The sequence below is a fragment of the Pelmatolapia mariae genome, linkage group LG12 (assembly GCF_036321145.2).
Source record: "Pelmatolapia mariae isolate MD_Pm_ZW linkage group LG12, Pm_UMD_F_2, whole genome shotgun sequence".
NCBI classification, from domain to species: Eukaryota; Metazoa; Chordata; class Actinopteri; order Cichliformes; family Cichlidae; genus Pelmatolapia; species Pelmatolapia mariae.
The window spans coordinates 22,604,177-22,626,272 of record NC_086237.1 but is presented as its reverse complement, the minus strand read 5'-3'; the positions used below and the strand labels follow the sequence as shown (position 1 = coordinate 22,626,272).

At 39.4% G+C, this 22,096-nt stretch overlaps 2 protein-coding genes across 3 annotated transcripts; both read left to right on the top strand.

Annotated features, from left to right (window-relative positions):
- The first annotated feature begins 242 nt into the window (after positions 1-242).
- slc2a11b (solute carrier family 2 member 11b) lies at positions 243-9,428 on the top strand. Of its 2 annotated transcripts, none has more exons than XM_063489958.1 (12): positions 243-357; positions 2,392-2,490; positions 2,863-3,023; positions 3,097-3,221; positions 3,363-3,492; positions 3,595-3,743; positions 4,039-4,226; positions 4,355-4,465; positions 6,356-6,457; positions 7,374-7,449; positions 7,547-7,674; positions 7,809-9,428. In XM_063489958.1, exons 1-12 carry the CDS (start codon positions 319-321, stop codon positions 8,001-8,003), a joined length of 1,503 nt encoding a protein of 500 aa, XP_063346028.1. In that variant the 5' UTR covers positions 243-318; the 3' UTR covers positions 8,004-9,428. The 2 variants fall into 2 exon arrangements, with proteins under 2 accessions (XP_063346028.1, XP_063346027.1); XM_063489957.1 differs by lacking the exon at positions 243-357 and adding an exon at positions 2,167-2,262.
- A 2,932-nt stretch (positions 9,429-12,360) lies between these two features.
- On the top strand, positions 12,361-21,926 carry rbm19 (RNA binding motif protein 19). Its single transcript, XM_063489956.1, has 24 exons — positions 12,361-12,486; positions 12,574-12,756; positions 12,837-12,950; positions 13,167-13,208; positions 13,601-13,835; positions 14,024-14,277; positions 14,383-14,442; positions 14,539-14,617; positions 16,030-16,101; positions 16,305-16,514; positions 16,625-16,755; positions 16,856-16,980; positions 17,073-17,169; positions 18,419-18,529; positions 18,622-18,822; positions 18,911-18,977; positions 19,091-19,227; positions 19,308-19,368; positions 20,011-20,090; positions 20,185-20,240; positions 20,406-20,522; positions 20,619-20,724; positions 21,448-21,568; positions 21,663-21,926. Exons 1-24 carry the CDS (start codon positions 12,451-12,453, stop codon positions 21,743-21,745), a joined length of 2,778 nt encoding a protein of 925 aa, XP_063346026.1. The 5' UTR covers positions 12,361-12,450; the 3' UTR covers positions 21,746-21,926.
- The last annotated feature ends 170 nt before the right edge of the window (positions 21,927-22,096 follow it).

Genomic DNA, 22,096 nt, shown 5'->3' with positions numbered 1-22,096 from the left:
TTTCTCGTGACCACAATACATGAACCAAACTAAAAAAAAAAAGTCACATGACAGTTGAAACAAGCTGTAAGTGTGAAGTGTGTAATACAAAGTGAATATTATTTTAATATTTGGGTTAACAATCCCTCTTTTACCCGAGAGCAAGCTTCAGCATGCAGCAGGAATGTGCCTCAACCTCTTAATCAGCCCTCTACGCTGAGCCGAGGTCATGTGCTGCACCTTACAGTAGGCTGCTACTTTGTCAGCACTTGGATTCAAGTGCAAAATTTAGTCTTTGTAAATGGTTTCTGCGAGCGTAATTTTACGGCAGCTTTCAAAATGAACGCGGATGAGGGACGTGCGGAATCAAAGAAAGAGGTGAGTCATACACGGGTTTGGAACCAATTAGCATAAAAAAAGAAAGAAAGTAAAGAAAAGAAAAGAAAGAAAGAAATTTTGAATATTTGCAGGGTTTTTTGTTTATTTTTGTTTTTCTTGTTTTTTGTTCGTTTTGTTTTTGTTTTGTTTTTTTTAATAATTCCTGGGTACAGACGTCTTTCCTCAAATGACTAAAGAGAGCCAGTCACGAGCCAAAGTCATGAAGAGAAACGTTAATTTCACATGAAATAAAACGTAGCTAGTGTCTGTGGAGGATGTGAGCTGTAATCCGTAGTTTAATCATTTTAATCCTAAATAAATGTAATTTATAGTTTAAATCCCGCTAAAAGCGCGTGGTTTTGGGTTGCCAGATTGACAAAAATCCGTTTAAAGTACTTGGTATTGATATCTATTATAACTGCAGTTTGGATTATTGCATACAGAATGTCTTAAATTATGAATATTTATGATCAGCTTTATTAAACTGCTAATGAATTGCTCTTTATAAACATTTCCGTGCATCCCTCCTCTGACGGAGACTGGAGTCCTTATGATGGAAAAGACAGCAGCCACAAAAACTTTGCACCATGGCCGGTTGTGCCAAAAAGTGATTGTCTGCCAAAAACTGATTTCCGGTATTTGCCAAAAACTGATTGCTTGTATTTAAACTGCTATAAATAACTTGTTGGTCTATAATATGTGAAACATATGTCAAATGTATCCCTCATGAATGATATCACGTCATCTTGAGCAACAAACAACATTCCTGTAACAAGGTAGAAGCTGCAATCAGTTTTTGGCAGTGACTTTTATGTATCCTTTATTTATGCAGTTAAAAAAAAATATTGTTGACTTTAAAAATGTCTCTTTTAAGAGTAATCTGGCCAAAAGGACAGCTTAAATTGCAACAAATGCAAAAATAGTTCTGTAAACATATTTTAAGTGGACAATAGGGAGCTGATTGATTATAATGTAAGTACAATAACACAGTTACAAAGATACTTGAGAAACAGGTAATTTTTTTAATTTTATATATAACCCCTTTGTAATACCTATTCACCAAAGTCTATTTAGCAGCATACGTAACGATATTACACATAAAAAACACACGGAAACATTGGAAATCAGTTTTTGGCAGGCAATCACTTTTTGGCACAACACCGGCCCAGATTTCTCTCCACAGTTAATCCATCCAGCGGCTGCAGTTATTCACAAAACTTCACCAACTGCTTTTCTGTACTTGAACTATAGGGGGAGTCCACACATAGCATCTTTACTGCTGAGTGTATAGCCTATGACACATGTTATGGCATAATTATGGATTTTTTTTCTCAGCCTTTTAAAATGTGAATGTGGTACTGCATACTGCCTGTAGGCATGCATCACACTTCTATGGCATCAAACCTGTGAGCTATGCAAGTCTTTAAAAACAGAAAAAAGAAAAGAAACCAAAATATATTAAAATAGGTGCACATTGTCCTACTCTTTGTGAAACATGTTTTCAATAGACCAAAATCATAATGCTATGTAACTCCCCTATGTGTGGATCCTGATATACTTTTCTTCTTTTATGTTAAAGTAATTAAACTACACTGCATGCTGTGTTTGGATTCAGTTAGTGCGCCATGAACTCCGAATAAACATGGAACAATTTAGCCAATTCCCCACATCCTAAGGGCACTTTCTGACAACAGATCAATTGTATTATCCCCGGCATAAACTCATCCCCCCATCCACTTTAAGTTTCCTGTTGGATGCAAGCTCCTGCGAGAAGGATACTCTGATATTCTGCTCTCCCTCAAAGAATCCAGGACTTTAAGCAAAATATAAAACATGCCAAAAGAATACAAGAATGAATATCAGCCTCTTCTAGCTAAAGCAACCAAAGATAGAAGGCGGCCAAAGGTAAGTGGATTGTAATGGATTAAGAGTTTTGAAAAACAAAAGTACGTTTGGCAGCATGGTGGGACGCAGCTTTCTGTCCAAGATGATACTGAAACGCTTTTGTTTGTGGGTCTGTTTTTCTGTTTGCAGCTTCCAAACAAATCACTTCTGCTGGCTGTGTGTGCTGCTGGCATCGGGGGGACCTTTCAGTATGGATATAATATATCTGTCATCAATGCACCCACAGCGGTAATAATTCTGCTGCCTCTCACTGGACTTTTTCCATAACTATTGATCTAAATGTTCAAAACATGGTCTGAGGGCAAACTTAGTAACACGTGGACTACAGTCACTGTGTTTGTTATTCTGATATTAGAGAACACGCACACACACACACACACACACACACACACACACACACACACAGGAAAGCCTAATGTAACTCCTCAAATAATTCTTTCTAACAAGCACAGGCGGTCTAATGATCGCCAAGTATAGTGATGTTAATCAGTGACAAAAAATTAGACTGACAATAAGAGTAGTGGCAGTATTTAGACATTGCTTTGCACTCGTGTTGATAAAAAACAGTGTTTGTGTTCAATTTTCTTCTTTTCTCTCCAGTATGTGCAAGATTTCATCAACCAAACCTGGAGCAAGCGTTACCAAACTCAAATATCAGATGATGGTCTCACCCTCCTCTGGTCCACTATCGTGTCCATATTCACTTTAGGAGGACTTATAGGGGCAATGATTGGTGGAACATTGTCTGTGAGGGTTGGAAGGTATGGACATTTTTTTTTTAATGGAAAATTGTCTTCTCTTTTGTAAATAATGGGATTCATTTTTTCTTTCCAGAAAAGGGACACTGCTGACCAATAACACATTTGCATTCCTGGCTGCTTTGCTGATGGGTCTGAGCTATCCTACAGGGTTATTTGAATTACTCATCATCGGACGTTTCATCTCTGGATTAAATGCAGGTGAGTACATCAGGAACACTTAAATGTTTCATTTCTAAATCTTGGAGAAACACAGATACATGAATTAAATGTCCAGTTAATAATGGCTAATAATGATGCTGTATGAAAACCTTCTGAAATGTCTTTTAAATATTTTTATAGGCATTTCCATTTGTGTTCAACCTCTATATTTGGGAGAAATAGCTCCGACTTCACTGCGTGGTGCTATGGGAATGGGAACCTCAATTTTCATCACTGGGGGGATCTTTACTGGACAAGTGATTGGCCTCAGGTGATTAATAAACACATTAAGAAGAATAACTTTTCATACCGTTCCAATGCTACATCCCTTCAAAGAAAAATATCAAGCTGAAGTCCTTGTACGATTATACAGAGAGCTCCTGGGGAAAGAGGAGTACTGGCCCATCCTGCTCTCCACCACCTGTATCCCCGCTTTCCTGCAGCTCCTGATCCTGCCCTGGTTCCCTGAGAGCCCACGCTATCTTCTCATCGACAAAGGGGATGAAGAGGGTTGTAAGAAAGGTAACACAGCTGCACCATTCCTTCCATTTCAGATCACTGGGAATTGTGTTCTCCCAGGAAAGACGACTTAGTGCATGTGACAGCGTAAAAAAAATGTATAAAGACTACCCTTTGGTAGAAATGACCAGAGGCAGAGACATTTATCTTTTCATTTCAAGCATGTGATGAATTTCTGACGATGGAAACCTTCTGACAGGACACCCCCACCCCCATCCCCCCAAACAGCCCCTGCAGATTAATCAGATATGAAGGAAGCGCAATAACTTGAAGTTCTGTGTGTCTTATGTGTCTGCAGCCCTGAAACAGCTGCACGGTATAGCTGATTGTGATGGTGAACGAGAGGATATTGAGAAGGAGAGGAATAACTTATCAGGTTTACAGGCCAAGAAACCCTGGGAGCTCTTTGCTGATCGCTCTTTACGCTGGCAGGTTCTCACCATCATATTGCTCAACGCTGCACAACAGCTGAACGGCATTAATGCTGTAAGTACACAATGCCCCCCCCCACACACACACACACACACTGAACATTTTAGAAACTTTAGGCAAAGATGAAAAGGAGTTTCCAAATTTGTGTTTGTTTCTTTATTTGTTTTCTACACTCCCTTTAGATTTACTTCTACGCAGGTTACGTGTTCAAACAGTCTGGTATTCCCAGTGATAAGATACCATACGCCACTGTCGGCACTGGTGCCTGTGAATGCATCACCGCTTTAACATGTGTAAGTATGAGTTTCTCGTCATGTATTTTCAAGTACTGTTATTAGTATTTGGATGAAAATCCACTGCAACTGCTTGAAGTCTAGAACCCAGATCTCCTCCCTTGAGATGTTCCCCTGGCTTTTACTGCAGCCATCTTCAGTTGCTGCTAGTTTGTGGGTCTTCCTGCATTCAGTTTTTTATTTAAGAACTAAAAAAAAACATGCTCTGGTGGATTGAAATCAGGTGACTGGCTTGGTCATTGAAGGATATCCCATTTATTTGCCTCAGACAAACTCTTTGCAGTATGCTTTGGTTCATTATCCATTTTAACAGAAATTATAGCTGTGCACACTACTGATGTCATCCTGCTACTTCTATCAGCAGTCACATGATCAGTAAACATTGTAATGCTGTTCAGCCATACATGCCTATGCATTAGGCCTCCACCATGTCTGACAGATAGTCATTCATGCTTCAGATCACAAGATTTTCTCCTTCGCCATGCTTTTCTCTTCCCATCAGTTGCCTCTGTGTTTCATCTACAAATGACAAAAAAGTTCCTGTTTTTTCACTACCTACTATATAGAAATGCCCGCTTTGTTGGGTTTTTTTTTTGTTTTGTTTTTACAGTGAGTTCACAAAAACGAAAACTGTATATGTTTTAATTACATGACATGAACCACCAGAGCTTTTACTGTAATTTTACACATTTATTGTGTAGTTTCACTGGTCTGATCCATTTAAGATCAAAGTGAGCTGTATGCAGCCCGCAGTGTAAAATGAGTTTGTCATTCCTGCTCTACACAGTTACTGTGTGTTAATCTGAGTGTATTCACCTAATAAGTATGACTCAAAGCATAAGCTGATTTATAGTCCTTTATACGAGATCTCAGCTTCCAGCTGAACTCAGGATATACAAATATCATAAAAATCTAATGTGACATTTTTTTCTTTGCTATTGCTTGGGGTGCTTGTTGTGGTCTGTGAAGTGAAATTTACTATTATAAAACTTCTCAGCTTTACATGTTTACAGACAAGTTTTCTATTTAGACTAAATTTATGCCTCACTTATTCATAATGCATGATGACATCAGAGGTTAGAAGATACAGATCTTAAACATTTCAAGCCCAAAGCCTTTAGAAGTAGCTTTTGCTTTCCCTGGGGTGAAAGACTGCTTACCCAGTACTGGACTAATATGTGACAAAGAATCCAACTGGTAAACAGAAATATAATGTGTGCAATGGTCTGAATATTAATATACTTTTACAGTTATTTTTTACTGTGTCAGATTATGAATATAAGGGAGTTTTAGACTATAAGATTTCATGCGAGCCCACTCAGGACTATCATTTGTTAAAACATAAGTCACAACAGACCTCAGCTTTGCAGTGCAATAACTTCGGCTTACTCTACCGAGGAGGCACGATCTCCTGAAGCAAGCTGAGTTTTGCCAGGTGAGACAGCACATCTGAAGTGAACTATCTTCTCCCGGGTGTCATGTGTCTCATGTGACCAAGTCCAGCTCCTGACACTGTCCAGAGTTTATGTGTGAAAATGGCTTTAGTTGTGCATACTTGTGTTTATAATCTATCTTAACTGGAAAATACTTGAACTTTAGTTTCAAATTTTTCTTTTTGTTTCAGCAAACAGAGAAATAATGATCCTCTATGACACTTACAGCAATCTTAAAATCACGAGATGAGACCTTTCAAATATCGCTTCCAAGCGATGAACTGTCAGAGGCGGTCAGATTATAAAAAATAAACCATCAGGAAGAAAAATAGAAAAGAATTTCAAGACGTTTGTGTAAGATGGCTGGAAATAGAACATGAAATGGATCAGAGTAATCCTCAAAAGAGATGTTTGCCTGGAGTCTTTCTGGTCTTGTGACATGCTGTGTGTCTCACAGGGTATGCTCATTGACTGTCTGGGAAGGAAAGTACTCATCATGGGAGGATACACACTGATGGCTATCTGCTGCGTTTTATTCACGCTGACCCTAACTTTTCAGGTAATTATCCTCAAGCCAAGAAATATTTTTAAAAAGAGATATTTAAGGGTTTAAGCCCTGTGTGGTGTTCATGCTTTCGTTACCCTGGTTGCATCACATATGGGGGTGTTTCAGTCCTTGGACAAGAAAACTATGCAATTTAACCATTTTTGGCATCCATATTTCTCCCTGTGTTGGCCGCTGGTAAGCTTAATTTGGAGATGACTGATGGTCAGCCTCATGCTTACTGTCAGACTCTGTCAGGTGAGCACTCTGACAGTGCTCACCTGACAGAGTCTGGTTTAGCGAGTGACCTGTGTGCTAAAGGCTAGAGTTGTCACTGCAGAGTTTGAGTCTGTCCCGTCGTTCCTTCCTCTCTGCACCATCACATCTGATAAAGACAAAACTCAACTGTTTCTCTGCATCATCTTCCAAAACTGTCTCATCTAAAAGCGCTAAGCAGAGAATGAGTTCATGATCAATAAGCAGCCACACAGGTCAAGCTATTTGTATTTGTTGTGGCCCACCCTCGATATGCAGCTGGGATGGAGCGTGAGAAACTACATCATGGTTCCCACAACCCAGAGGTTAAAATGTGCAGGAATGTGGGAGCAGACAGGTGTAGGTGTTAAAATATGACAATGTTGGAACCTTGTGCAGGAAAAGCAGGAGCACAAACGCATACACACTAAAAGCACACCTGAACACACATGCTTAATATAAATGTGTAGGGTTGCTCTATGAAGTTTTATTGTATGTATTCTTTGCAGAAAATGAGCCAGAGGCAAAAAGTCTGAAGAAACAATTACAAAATTACGTATTTTTTCTTTTGGTAAACACTGAAAACGGGTCCAATAGACCCGAACGCCACGCACAGGTTAAGGCATGTCCCTGCCTGTGTTGTAACGTTTCTTTTGCACAACTTCCTTGTTCTCAGGAGGCCAGCCCAGTTGTTCCATACCTCAGCATGGTCTGTGTTTTTGCTTTCATCTTAAGTTTTGGCTTGGGACCAGGTAAAAATTTTCTTTCTTTCACCAAAGCATGTGCATCATCAGCTGCATCTGCACATCAGCTGTAACAGGGATTTCTTCTGTGTCTTCCCCCATGAAGGTGGCGTGACTAACATCTTAACCACTGAGCTGTTCACGCAAAACTCGCGCCCTGCAGCGTACATGCTTGCAGGGTCAGTGAACTGGTCCAGTTTCTTCTTTATTGGCCTGGTCTTCCCCTTCATTGTGGTAGGTGTTCAAAATGGTTGAGGATCTATGATCATTTTGGAATATTTTATCACCATTTCTTGCATTTAAAATGAACATTTAAACCTCGATGTTGTACTTGGATATGTTCCACTCACTTGTTTTATTTTTTACAGCTCGGACTGAAGCAGTACTGTTTCCTGGTGTTCTTGGTTATCTGCTGCTTGGTGATAATATACATCTTCCTTGTTGTCCCTGAAACCAAGGACAAAACCTTTCTGGAAATCCAGAATGAGTTCCAGTCGTCCAAAAAGAGGCAGATCGGCTGTTCGGACGGAGCAGGGACGATACTGTTGTCAACTTCAATATGAAATGTGCCTCGTTAAACAGGGTTATTTAATCAGTGATTCTTTATGTCACACAATATTTATCACACAAATCTGAAATATTTATAGCAAACACATGAGATAACCTCCTGAGACCCAGGTTCATGTTTGGGATGCAATTTGTAATTTTGCCTTGTTATTTTTGATTAGTTAGACATAAACTAAGTTTTCTCTTTGAGCAGGGAGTTGTTACTTTATTACAAAGCTGTTACATACTTTTGTTTTTTTATCAAGTCCTAATATTGGGATAATCGGGTCATTTTACAGCACAATACAATAAAGTCAACACGGCTTAACAACGTATAAAACACAGCTGAGCAGAATGAAGTATAAGGTGCAGAACAGCAAAATGAAATACGCAAATATGATGATGCAGGGTCTCAGGTTAACACTCTCACCAGCCACTTTGTTAGGTACACCTACTACCTCTAATCAGCCAATCATGTAACAGCAACTCATTTAAACATGCAGACATGAACAAGATGACCTGCTGAAGTTCAATCTGAGCATCAGAATGAACATTTAAGTGACTTTAAAAGTGGCATCGTTATTGGTGCTAGACAAGCTGGTCAGAATATTTTACAAACTGCTGATCTACTGGGATGGTCTCAAACAACCATCTCTTCACAGAGAATGGTCTGAGAAAAACTTCTGATGCCAGAGGTCAAAAGAGAATGGGCAGACTGCTTTGAGCCGATAGGAAGGAAACAGTAACTTAAATAACCAGTCGTTACAACAAGGCACAGAAAAGGATGACATGTTGAACCATTACATCCAGAAAACCACACCAGGTACCACTACTGTCAGCTGAGAACGGGAACCTGATGCCACAAATTCATATGGTTCACCAAAATTGGACAACAGAAGAATGGAAAAATGTTCTCTGGTCTGATGAGTCTGAGTTTCTGTGGCAATATTCAGACGATAGGATCAGAATTTTAAGGGTTATATTAAGGGTTCGGGCTGTTGGCGATGTGGGGATATTTTCTTGGCACACATTGTTTAAACCCCACAGCCTACCTGACAGCTGTTGCTGACCATTTCCTTCCTTTCGTGACCACAGTGTATCCATCTGCTAAAGGTGGTCCTGCCCAGTGGAATCAAAGTGTACCTAAAAGTTTCTGGTGGGTGTATGTTGCTCAATAATGAATTGTACTGTAAGCTATAGTTCCTTTTTAGATCTTCTAGGCAGTTGTGATTGTGTCTCTTTAGCCCAACTAATACTGATGAAGTAATCTTTGTATATAATATGTTGGTATAATAAAGGCTGGTTTGTGTAACTTTTAAGGTCAGGTCTCCCTTGTAAAAGAGATCTTTAATTTCAATGGGAATAATAAATTTGATTGAAATTAATAATTTCAATAAAATAAAGATTAAATTAAAAACAAAAAATAAATAAAATAAAAGGTGCTCCTCTGAGAATTTTCAATAAAGACCAGTTTAAATAAAAAAGTTTCATCATTTGTGAACTTTGCTTGGCATTTCAGCTGCTTAATATTTCAGTTTCCAATCTTTCAGCACGACATGTGATCAGGGGAACAAAGAGTTCACTCTACAGTTTGTCATGCATCACATGAATAAAAAAGAGTATTAGAGTGAAAAAGAGTGAAAAAGAATTAGAAGTATTAATATTTGTTTATAGTATTACTCAGAGAGAAAATATATTAAATATATAAAAAAGAAATATGTATAAGAAGAGACGCCGTCATTGATTAGTTAGTTACATGTTTGTTAGTTACAGCAAGTTACGTGGTTGCTTAGTAATGGTACCAACCACATAAACCAATGACACTGCTTAAAGTCAGTAGTAGTCTGTGGTATAATTCTGTATCATTGAGGAGAAGGATAATTAAATTTAAATGTGGTCAGATGTACAGGGAAATGGCAATGGCTTGCTTTTTAACCACAGTTATGTCACTGAGTACTCATGTTAGTTCTGATTCTCATTCCTACAGATACCTTAAACCCAGAACCAAGAACAACAGCTCCTTTTCCTTTTTCTTTGTTCCAGCTGTCATAACATCTTCATTAGAAGTGTAAAATGAAAATATAATCAAAGCCTATAATGTAAAAAAACACCTGAAAAAACCACTGAGTCTCTTGAAGTTGAAGGAAATATAATGTGTGCGAAGAGCATGAAAATTCAGCCCCAAAGATCCAACCAGCTCCAGCTGCTTAGCAATCCAACTAACTCCTGATTTAGATGATACGCTTCGCTTAGCAGAAAAATGTAGGCAGCCAAGTTTTTTTTCTTTTGTTTTAAACAGTAAGCTACTGATTTTAAACAGCAAGCCGTCATCTCAGCAGGAAGCAAAGACCATACACAGCCAGATTAACCTGCAAGGCATGTGTAAGCTGCAGGCGATGGTTGAACCTCCCTTCTTTCTGTTCTCCACACACTCTCCACCCTGCTGCCTTTAAGCCAGCTTCAAATTCAGTTAATAGACTGTGTTTGGAGCTTAAGGTAGTTTTTCTAGCTGCAGGAACACCACAGTTGGGCTGCAGTATGCATGACTGCAACTCACAGTACAATGTAAGAAAGAGCAACATACAACATAAAGAAATGGTTTGCAAGCTTCATAACATCAAGGAACACAACGAAGACTTGCAAGTAAGGCTTGATGAAGCTCTGGAAAAAAATAAAGACATCCTCCAAGAGAAAGAACAGCAGGACATCGAGCCAAGAGACATGCAGTGCAAACTCCAAGGCATGGAAGAAAAATACAGAGCGCTGCATGTAAAGCATAATAAAAAACTGCACAAAAATCAACAGTTGCTTCAAGAGAACAACAACTGGACATAAAACAGAAAGAAATGGACTGCAAGCTTGAAGACATGGAAGAAAAATGCAGAGTGCTGCAAATAAGGCTCGATAAAACACTGCAGAGAAATAAAGAGTTTGTTCAAGAGAAAGATCAGCAGGCCATAAAAGAGAAAGAAATGCAATGCAAACTTGAAGACATGGACGAAAAATACAAAATGCTCCAAATAACTCTTAATGAAACACTGCTCCAAAATCAAGAGTTGCTTCAAGAGAAGGAGCAATTAGACATACAACAGAAAGAAGAAAAACTTATTCTCCAGAGGAAAAATAAAAAACTCCAAGAATTGTATAATGAAATGAAGTACCAAATAACTGAACTGGAAGCCGAAAAGAAAAAAATGCTCAGAGATGCAGAGTAGCATCAATAAAAGGTTTTGCAAAAGCAACAACAACAGAAAACACATGAAGACCTGCAGTGTACACTTCAAGAAAGCCAGAAGAGAAACTTGCAGTTAGCGACCAATGACTGTTTTCTACAGTGATTGGTCGCGTCACACCTTTCAGTAGAGCTGGGCGATAGAACGATAACGATATGTAATGCGAAATAACTTTTTCTCGATAGAAAAATTAAACTATTGCGATAGACCTCGTCTCTCTCTTGCTCTCTTAAAAAAAGAAAAGAAAAGAAGAACAGCCAATCCAAATTAAGTAGCGCAGAGCCGAACCAATCACAGCCGCAGCGTCACGTCACGTGACTTGTTGCGTACAGCACAAGTGCCAAGCCACACATGTGTAGTTGTTTGGGAAGCAGCCAGCGCCGTGTGGGTCACGACCGAAATGGCTCTAGAGCCGAATCTTTGACGTGAACGTCGCGAGCCGTGGGTTTTTTTTCTTTCTTTCTCTCACCCTCTCTCTCGCACTTTTTTTCCGCTTCACTCCGCATGCGACTTGTGCTTTGCGCTGGGAAGAATATTTTGTTTCTAAGTGGAATTGACAATTTAGTAGTCTGTTTAGTTTGTTCTATTTTGAAACTTAAACGCTTTAGTGGCTGCCTTTTGTGTAGTTTGCAATATTTGCCTTTATTTATCTGAAAAAGTCTCATGTTCCTTAAGTACATCTACCCTGTTGAACTTATTATGGGAAATAAATATTAAAATCAAGACAAGCTGGTGATTATTTCACATTTTACTTGTGAGCAACGGCACATTTAAATCTTACAAATATAGTTATTTGGCTTATATCGTGATATATATCGTTATCGCCTGAAATGAAAAAAACATATCGTGATATGAAAAAATCTTATATCGCCCAGCTCTACCTTTCAGTCACAATTTATTCGTTTTCCAGATGTTAACTTGTCATATTTTAGTAATACCTGAACATCTGTTATAGTTACATGTTTTCATATCATATATAATATCAGTTTTTTTATGTGTTTTTGATATGATTATTAGAACACCCAGTTTAATATTGTTTGATTATATACGCAGTAACCATTCCCGACCACAGGGTGGCGTTTATTCACTGATACGGTTACTATCGGCCGAAGAAGAAGAAGACCCTCCCACTTAAGATGGCGAGCTAGAGGTTCTTGTCCACGCTGTTTTTGTTGACAAGTTATATAAAGCAGTTTTACGCGTTAACAGTGGAATTACACCTTCTGCCGTGATGTCGAGACTCATCGTTAAAAACCTCCCTAATGGGGTAAGTAAACAGCCCGCTCGCATGTAAACACAAAGCGAGAGCAGCCTTTAATTTGAGCCCAGCTAAATTTCACTGTTCTCTGTGCAGATGAAGGAGGACAGGTTCAGGTCGATGTTTGCTGCCTTTGGCACTTTGACAGACTGCTCTCTGAAATTTACCAAAGACGGCAAGTTCCGGAAGTTCGGCTTTGTGGGTTTTAAATCCGAGGAGGATGCAAACAAGGCCCTGAAGCATTTCAATAAGAGCTTCGTGGACACATCCAGAGTGACGGTATGGCCTCGGCCGCACACAGTCTGTGCCTCGAGAGGGACCACGCGCATGCTTGATGGTTTACCTGTCCTTTATTCTAGGTGGAGATGTGTAAAGCGTTTGGAGACCCCAGTAAGGCAAGAGCCTGGAGTAAACACACTCAGAGCTCAGGGCAGGGCAAACCCTCTGCTCCGGCCGACACTGATGCCAAAAAGGTAGGAAACAACTGTGGACGGGAAATAACAGTATTTGTAAACTGACACTCTGTAATTACAGAGGTCGTACTTGTATATAAAACTTACCATATATCTTTATAATTCATTATTCCCTCTGTATATCATCATTTTTTGCTGCCTTACCAGAGAATAATATAAGTAGGATTTCATATAATTTGTGTTATTAATACAATAGTGTGTGTGTTTGAATTTTAGAAGAAGAAGCAGAAAAAGGAATCCAGCAGTATTCTGGGAGATGTAAGTAAATTATAAACTTTAAAATTTATCTGCTCTTAAATTAAGATGTTGGTCGGGAGATGGGTGCAAGCTTTGGGAAAAATACTCAGACCAGCCCATCTGGCACGAACAGCCATGTCATGTTCAAAATCACTTAAATCACCGTTCCTCTTTATTAAGATGCTCAGTCTGACGTTCAGCAGGTTATGGTTAAGATTACCAGTACACTGACCAGTGCTTCACTGATTTGCTGATTAGATATGTGGGTAAATTAGCAGTTGAACAGGTGTACCCATGAAGTGGCCTGTGAGAGTACAATTTTTTGTTTAATTAATACATTTTTTTGCCTACCTCATCAGTTTTTGTATGATGTAACACTTAATATTTGGATATTGGTTTATTTCTCATTTCAGCTAGAAGAGGAACCAGAATTCAAGGAGTTTCTGTCAGTGCATCAGAATCGAAGCCAAGCTCAGACCTGGGCAAACGACACTGCACAGGAAGCACCCGATCCCGATAAGAAGAAGACGACTCAAAGCAAGAAGAAACCTGCTTCAGATGATTATCTCAACTTTGACTCAGAGCAGTCAGAAGACGACAAAGAGGATGAGGAAGAAGAAAATGATGAGAGTGAGGATGAAGATGAAGGTTGGTAGTGGTTGTGTTTTAATTTTGGGGTTACATCAACATAAAATACTGAAATTTAATTTTCAGAGAAATATTGATCTAAAGTACACACACACACAGTCACAGAAAATCAGATTAAACTATATAGGAAAATATTCATCCAGGTTCAGTGAATTATTATTAATTGTTTGCTATGCCGTTGATTCCAGATGCCACTAAAGAAGCACTGAAGTCTGGCTTATCAGATATGGACTACCTGCGGTCAAAGGTGGCACAAACAGCAGACACGGAGGAGGAGGAGAACAAAGATGAGGAGGAGGAAGAAGAGGATGATGATGGTCCTTTACAGCACACAGACAGTGACTACGAGAGTGGAGACAGGGAAAACATCTCAAAGGTCAAATCTTCAGTGACCTCTGAGGAAAAGGACCAGAGCAAAGTGAAGAAACCTGCCAAGCAGGAGGTGACTCTTCTGTCAGAAGCTGTTTTAAATTTTAGAATTCAATGCAGTGCAGTCATTGATACTAGTTTGTAGTGATTCACACCAACCCCTGTGTATTTACTACAGACGGAGCCAACAACAGAGTTCACAGTGAAGCTGAGAGGAGTCCCGTTCAATGTTAAAGAGGTGAGCGAACAAGAAACTTCTCAGTGTCAGCACTGAAATGTTCACTATATGCTCTGAATCTGTGACGCTAACATTTTTTTTCTGTAACACCACTAGAAACAAATTAGAGAATTTATGACTCCACTGAAGCCTGCAGCAGTCCGGATTGGGAAGAACGAAAGCGGAAATAGAACAGGTGTGATAGTAAAAGTATTTAAAGTTTCTCATTTTGCAACAGTCACCCACATATGCTGTATTCAGTGGCTTGAGAAAATATAATTGCCCACTTCATGATTTCTTTTTTTTTTCTTTTTGCATATTTGTCACATTTGCATGTTTCAAATCATCAAATTCATTTTAATATTAGCTAAAGCGAATCCAAATAAATACAAAATGCAGTTTTTAAATAATGATTTAATTTTTTTAAGGGAAAAAGCCCATACAAACCTTCCTGGTCCTAAGTGAAAATTTTATTCTCCCCTTCTTCAATCATGAATTATTCACCTTTTTTAAAAAGCTGACAGCAGTTTTACTAGTCACACACAGACCTGATTACTGAATCTAAAGAAAGAGATAAAAAACACAGTCACTGACATCGATCAGTCTGCAAAGGGTTACCAAGCCATTTCTAATACTGTGGGACTCCAGCGAACCCCAGTGAGAGCCATTATCCACAAATGGAGAAAACATGCAACAGTGAGAAACTTCCTGGGAGTGGCCGGCCTTCCTAAATGACTTCCAAGAGCACATTGATTAGTCATCCAGGAGGTCACAAAAGATCCTAGAACAACATCTACAGAACTGCAGGCCTGACTTGTCTCAGTTAAGGTCAAAGTTCATGATTCAAGACGAAGAAAATGGCATACATAGTAGAGTCCAAGGATAAAACCACTGCTGACCAAAAAGAACACAAAGGCTCGTCTCACATCTGCCAAAATATTTCTTGATGATCCCCAAGACCTTTGGGAAAATAGTCTGTGGAATGACGACGCAAAAGATGAAATTTTTGGAAGGTTTGAGTCTCGTTACATCTAGCATAAAACTAACACAGCATTTCATAAAAAGAACATCATACCAATCATCAAACACGGTGGTGGTAGTGTGATGGTCTAGAGCGGCTTTGCTGCTTCAGGACAACCTGCTGTAGTTGATAGAGCCATGAATTCTGCACTCTACCAGAAAATCCTAAAGGAGAACATCTGGCCAACAGTTCATGCCCTGAAGCTCCAGTGGACTTGGGTTATGCAGCAGGACAATGATCCAAAACACACTGGTCTACCTCTAAATGGCTCAAAAAAAAAGTGTGACTGAATATGACTGCTATGAAAGACTCATGTCAGATATCACTGATTGCAGTTCTTGCTGCCAATGGTGGCACAAACGGTTATTAGGTTTGGGAGACATTCAGGTAGGTTTGAATAACCTTTTCCCACTTTTGTGTATTTGCTTATCTTTCTGTAAAATTGCACATATTTTGATGATCTCGAGTGTGACAAATATGCAAAAACAATAATTCAGGATGAGGGCAATTACTTTTTCACAGCACTACATTTCTGTATGAACTGTATACAGGCAGATGCATCTTAACAGTGTGCTGTTGTTTTTTAGGTTACGTATACGTGGACTTGCACTCTGAGGAAGAGGTGGAAAAGGCCTTGAAGAAAAACAAGGATTATATAGGTGAATCCTTATTTCTGTTAATAATATTTGGCTGTGTTACTATGAATGAGATGTTACAGGGTGTAAAAACTCTGCACAAAATGTGAGCGAAAACATTTGAAGCCACCATTCAGTTGGGGAAACAATGGCACAAAGACATTTATAGATGTATTTCTCATTCTCTGCCAGCTTATGAAGCCTAGACCTCATGCTTGTGTTTTCAGGAGGGCGTTACATTGAAGTCTTTCGCGTGGATGCTTTTGTGGGAAAGAACAAGAGAGATGGAAAAGAGAAAGAAACTGACAGAAACTTTAGCAGGAAGCTAAAGGAGGACGAGGAGGAGGAAGATGTTTCAGAGTCAGGCCGACTCTTCATCAGAAACCTTCCTTATACCTGCACAGAGGAGGACATCAAAGAGCTGTTTAGCAAACATGGTGAGTTAAGAACACCTATAAGACCTATACACATCTGTTAAAAAAAAAAATAATAATTTTTTAAAAAGTGCTGTTGTCCCAAGTGTTTCATGGTTATAAAATCTCTGCAGGTCCTTTATCTGATGTGCTGTTCCCAATTGACACGCTAACCAAGAGACCTAAAGGGTTTGCCTTTGTAACCTACATGATACCAGAGAACGCCGTGACAGCGCTCGCTCAGCTGGATGGACACATATTTCAGGTATTTATGTCAGAACTTCTTCATCACTCTACACCTCATGGCTGGATTCAAAGTGCAGTTCATTAAATTCAGCTGTTTGAAAACTTTGTTACACCTCTAGGGCAGAATGCTTCACCTGCTTCCCTCCAATGTGAAGAAAGAAAAGAGTGACTCTGATGCTGGCGGTCCTGGCTCCTCATCTTACAAACGGCAAAAAGATGCTAAAACTAAAGCTTTAAGTTCCAGGTAATTGGGATCAAAGTGACTGGGATCTGTTTCTCTGTTGCTGATGCTGATATTTTTTTAAGCTTACATGTGAATTTTTGGCTTCTTTCTAGTTCACACAACTGGAACACCTTGTTTCTGGGTACAAGTGCGGTGGCAGATGCTATTGCTGAAAAATACAACACCACCAAAAGCCAAGTCCTGGACCACGTGAGTGACTTTACATCTAGTTCACCTGCATTTATGCACCTGTCTGCATCCTTCCTTCTTCTTTTTTTATTGAAGAATTTATTAAAATTTTTAACAAATTATAAAATATAATGCAAGAGAAAAAATAATATATAAGGGAAAAGGGAGTTTAGAATGACTAATTATTAAATGCCTCTTTCAACCTTATATTACATTTACTTGGTAACCACAAAGTTATTTAAACTGCAGACGGCCACCTAATAAACGGGTCCCATTTAAGAATGTGTTCATGAATTTTTATTAGTCTCACAGGCAGCCAGCTGTGTCATCATTGTTATCCATTCTCTATATGGAGGTGGGGTCTTAGCAGGAGTCAGAAAAATCCATCTTTCTTTAAAGGAACAGAAGTCAGAGTCTTGAAGTTGCTGAACCTAAGATAGACAGTTTTACAGAGATTTGAAATATTTTCTCTTAGAGAAAAGTTAACCTCTTGAATATTATTCCATCAAACTTTGAGTCCTGCAAAAGTCCGATGTACATGGAGAATTAAAGACCCTTGTAACCCCACCCCTGCAGGAAAAGTCAGCTCGCAGTAGATTTCACAGACTAGGCAGAGACAAGACCACTCAGTTGAGCAAAGGGTCTCACTTTTTTTAGTAGCTGCTAGGTTGAACTACCTGTAGGGTAGGTAAGAGTACATCCAAACCATTTAGACAGACCACTTTTTACCTCCACAATTGACTGTATGGTTATTTATAAATATCTGTTAATTGACTAAAACTTTGAAAAATGTTTGTCTGGATACCAAATACATGAAAAACAGAAGTAATTCCAGCTCTCTGACACATAACCTGGTTAACTGATTTGTTTATGATCAGTTTATTATTCCATAGAGATTCCTAAGGATTTGAAAAAGTCCCAACAACCTGCTCTGTGTAACGTATAGCATACTGACCTAGTGTTGGTGATAATAGGATGTTCTTTTTGGAATGATGGATTTGTCCCACACAGTCTATACTACAGCAATAGCCCGCTGCTCAGGTCAGTTTCTCACTGAAACCAACTTGGTTTATTATGACTTTTGTAGTTTGGTAACCACATTTTCAAATGCTTTAGGCTAATGGCACAGTAATAACATCATCTCAATCTAAAAAAAAATATCCTCTTTTTACAGACTGTGTTTTTCATTCATTCATTCATTCATTTATTTATTTATTTATTTATTTATTTATTTATTGCATGTATCTATGGTCCTTGCTCTCCCCTGCAGGAGTCAAAGGGAAGTGTTGCAGTGAGGATGGCTTTGGGGGAAACACAAATTGTCCAGGAGACGCGGCAGTTTCTGCTGGATAACAGCGTCAGCCTGGATTCCTTCAGTCAGGTATGCTTGATGTACTTCTCAGTGCTCTTGATCCAAATGCGTGAATGAAAATTTGAATGAAAAGTCCACGGCTTGCGTCCCTTCGTCTACAGGCAGCAGCAGCAAGGAGTAACACAGTGATCCTGGTGAAGAACCTTCCAGCTGGAGTGCAGACGTCAGAGCTTGAGGAGCTCTTCTCACCTTATGGTTCTTTGGGCCGCGTGCTGCTGCCACCTTCAGGACTCACTGCAATCGTTGAGTTTCTGGAGCCGACTGAAGCGAAACGAGCCTTCACAAGGCTGGCTTACAGTAAGGTGTGTGCAACGTTTCACCTGCATATAGTATGTTTTGACTGCTGGATACTGAAGACTTATTATTGGATCAAATTCATTCCTAATCCAGTTCCATCATGTCCCGCTGTATTTGGAGTGGGCGCCTGTCGGGGTGTTTGTGGCCAAACCAGAACCAGGTAAACTCTCTCAAAACACAGCCAGGCAGTCTCTTTAAGAGAGAGCAGTATTTTCCGGACTTGAAGGGTATGATATGTATAATCAGAATCCACCATTGCTCTGTCTAACTAAGTATTAGAGAAGAAGGCAGCTGAGAAAGAGGAGAAGGAGGAAGAAGATGATGATGAAGAGGAGGAGGAAGCTCTTCCAGGTTCTACGCTTTTCATTAAGAATCTTAATTTCAACACGACAGAGGAGAAGCTATTGGAGGTAGGTACATTAATAAATACTATTATTATTAACTGTTTAATCACTGGCTGATGGTCATGGTTTTTATTTGTTCATTTCAGACATTCTCCAAATGTGGCAAAGTCAAATCCTGCACGATATCCAAGAAAAAAGATAAAACAGGTACTGAGAAGGGTTTCAAATATTTCCTTTCAGAACAAGTGCCGGCATGTGCTTACTAACTGATAATACAAATGGAGTGCTCACTATTCAACCACAAATTATGTTTTGGTTAAGAAAAGTATTTTTGTAGACTCAGTGGTAAGTTATGCTGCTGTAAGATTGTTCAGCGTAACCACTTTGTTGATGGGTCAGTGATGGTCTGGTGAGGCAGATCCATGGAGGGAGGCACAGATCACTGCCATAGGTAACATTATGAAATGCTTGGACCTGCTGTCAGACCCTACACCGGTGCAGGGGGTCCTGGGTTCCTCCTGGTGCACGATAATGACCAACCTCATGTGGCAATAGTATGCAGGCAGTTCCTGGAGAATGAAGGAATTGATATCATTGATGGCCCCCATGCTTGCCTGAATTAAATCCAATAGAAAACCTCTGGGACACTTTTCAGTCCATCTGAAGATGGCAGGTTGCACCTTAGACTTTCCAGGAGCTCAGTGATGCCCTGGTCCAGATCTGGGAGGACGAGACTTCAGAACCATCTGAAGTTTAATCACAGAAAAACACGCTGTTAATATTGTGCTAAACATCTTCTGATTTTCTCTGCGTAATCACTGCTCTCATGCTTATTGTTCTGTCTTCTAGGCAAACTGTTGTCAATGGGTTACGGTTTTGTCCAGTATCAGACGGCAGAAGCAGCTCAGAAGGCCCTGAGGCAGCTACAGGTACCATCCTCACCTCCTCAGCAACACTCTCACAGCTTTTCTCCACAAGCAGGTTTTTGGCTAATGTCTTCTCTCTCCTTAAACCCTCCTTCAGCACTATAAGGTGGATGATCACCAGTTAGAGCTGAAGGTTTCAGAGAGAGCCACAAGGTGAGATGTGAATCAGAAAGGTTTTCTTTTTCCCCACTTATGTCTATTTACTTACAAGAATATGCTCCTAAACATTTCAGCTGACATGTTTGTGGTTAGAATTTATGGTAGTATGAAGACATCGCTCTTCTTGTCACCACTCATTCATTTTTTTCCCATGTGCAGGACAGCTGTGGTGACACGGAAGAAGAAACAAGCTGACAAGAAGCAGACGGGATCCAAGATCCTTGTGCGCAATGTTCCTTTCCAAGCCTCTGTCAGGGAAATCAGGGAGCTTTTCTGGTAACACGTACTCAACTATCGTTTTTTATTATTATTTACGCTGTTGGAAGAGCTAAATTAATACTCACATTTCCTCCTTGTATTTCATCTTCTCAGTACATTTGGGGAGCTAAAGACTGTCCGTCTTCCAAAGAAAGCGGCTGGTTCAGGAAGTCATCGAGGTTTTGGCTTTGTTGATTTCCTCACCAAACAAGATGCTAAGGTTTGTGTGTGATTCATGAAACAAAGAAAATATACATTTCATCAGCTACTCAGAATATTATAGCATGTAGATTTGTAGGTCTCATCATTTGGCTACATGCCTGTCGGTCTGTGGGTGTCTCCATCGCCAAATCTATTTTATTATTTAACATTGTAAGGCAACAATAGAGGAAATGATCCAAGGTCTGTGACTTACAGTACTTTCAACAGCATATAAAAAAACTTTTTTTAAATACTCAAGGTGGGATATTTTAATGTGCTTTAAAAATATTAAAATAGATTTTTGTGTTACAGATTTTCTGCTAATAGGAAGTTTAGAAACAATTTCAAGGCGGAAGCTGACATGTCCAAGAGAGATAATATAATTTCAAATTCAAAAATCTAATTTTATGATCACAGTTTGAACAAATTTAATCAAAAGAAGTAATCGAAAGAGTGTTTTGAGAAGAGCGGCCATCTGAATATTAGCACCTACCATGCTTTCAACCATTTTCACCAACATTCAGGGATAAACATGTATTTAACTCATTTCTGGTTTTCATTACCAATTATTGGCCTTAAAACTGATCTTGTAGCATATTGTTAAAAAGGAGATCCAGCCAACATTTTTAAGCATCAGTCTTAGCTCAAGTGACTCAAATTAGTAAAGTGCAGCAATATTTATTTTAGAGGGATTTTGGCTGTCACACTGATTAGCAGTTGTGTTCCTCTGATTTCTATGTAGAAAGCGTTTGCCGCGCTATGCCACAGCACCCATCTGTACGGGAGACGTCTTGTGCTGGAGTGGGCTGACGCCGAGGAAACTGTGGAGGCATTGAGGCGAAAAACAGCTGAACATTTTCATGGTAAATCCACCAAATCCTTGTTAACAGGACACAATTGAATAAAAAGTAGGTTTGCTGTTTATTCATTTTTTTTGTTTGTTTTATTCCTCCTCAGTCACTGCCAAAAAGCAGCGAAAAGCAGAGGTTATGGAAGGAATTTTGGAGACAATGGAAACTGAAGGTGGTGTGGAAGACTGACATCTGCAGCCTCTGCACAAATCCTGACCCCCCAACGCTCTGTGTAAAATGGACTGAATAAAACATGGACCCGAATATCTGCAGAAGTTTATAATGAATTTAAAAGCTGGTCCAGTTTTCTCTGGATTAACTAGTATTTTGTACAGAATGAAATGTTCAAGAGATCTGATGTACCTGACGACTGGTTTTTATATATGTATAAAAATTGCGTACATGTTACTTTTTGTCTCATGTCTCGTTTGTGACAGTGACTAAACTACTGATGAACTTATGATGCAGGATGTCGGGCGGTGTCTTTTATTTTGAAAGTCCCAGCGGTAGTCAGGTGACTTGGCCCAGTGAAGTCACATG

Bases quoted from the DNA above. Each gene is read 5' to 3' on its own strand.
- slc2a11b (XM_063489957.1), top strand. From the start codon at position 2,191: ATGCCAAAAGAATACAAGAATGAATATCAGCCTCTTCTAGCTAAAGCA. The intron at 3,744-4,038 runs GTAACACAGCTG...ATGTGTCTGCAG, and splicing joins TGAAGAGGGTTGTAAGAAAG to CCCTGAAACAGCTGCACGGT. The intron at 6,458-7,373 runs GTAATTATCCTC...CCTTGTTCTCAG, and splicing joins CGCTGACCCTAACTTTTCAG to GAGGCCAGCCCAGTTGTTCC.
- rbm19 (XM_063489956.1), top strand. From the start codon at position 12,451: ATGTCGAGACTCATCGTTAAAAACCTCCCTAATGGG. The intron at 18,978-19,090 runs GTAAACTCTCTC...TGTCTAACTAAG, and splicing joins TGTGGCCAAACCAGAACCAG to TATTAGAGAAGAAGGCAGCT. The intron at 19,369-20,010 runs GTACTGAGAAGG...TCTGTCTTCTAG, and splicing joins CAAGAAAAAAGATAAAACAG to GCAAACTGTTGTCAATGGGT.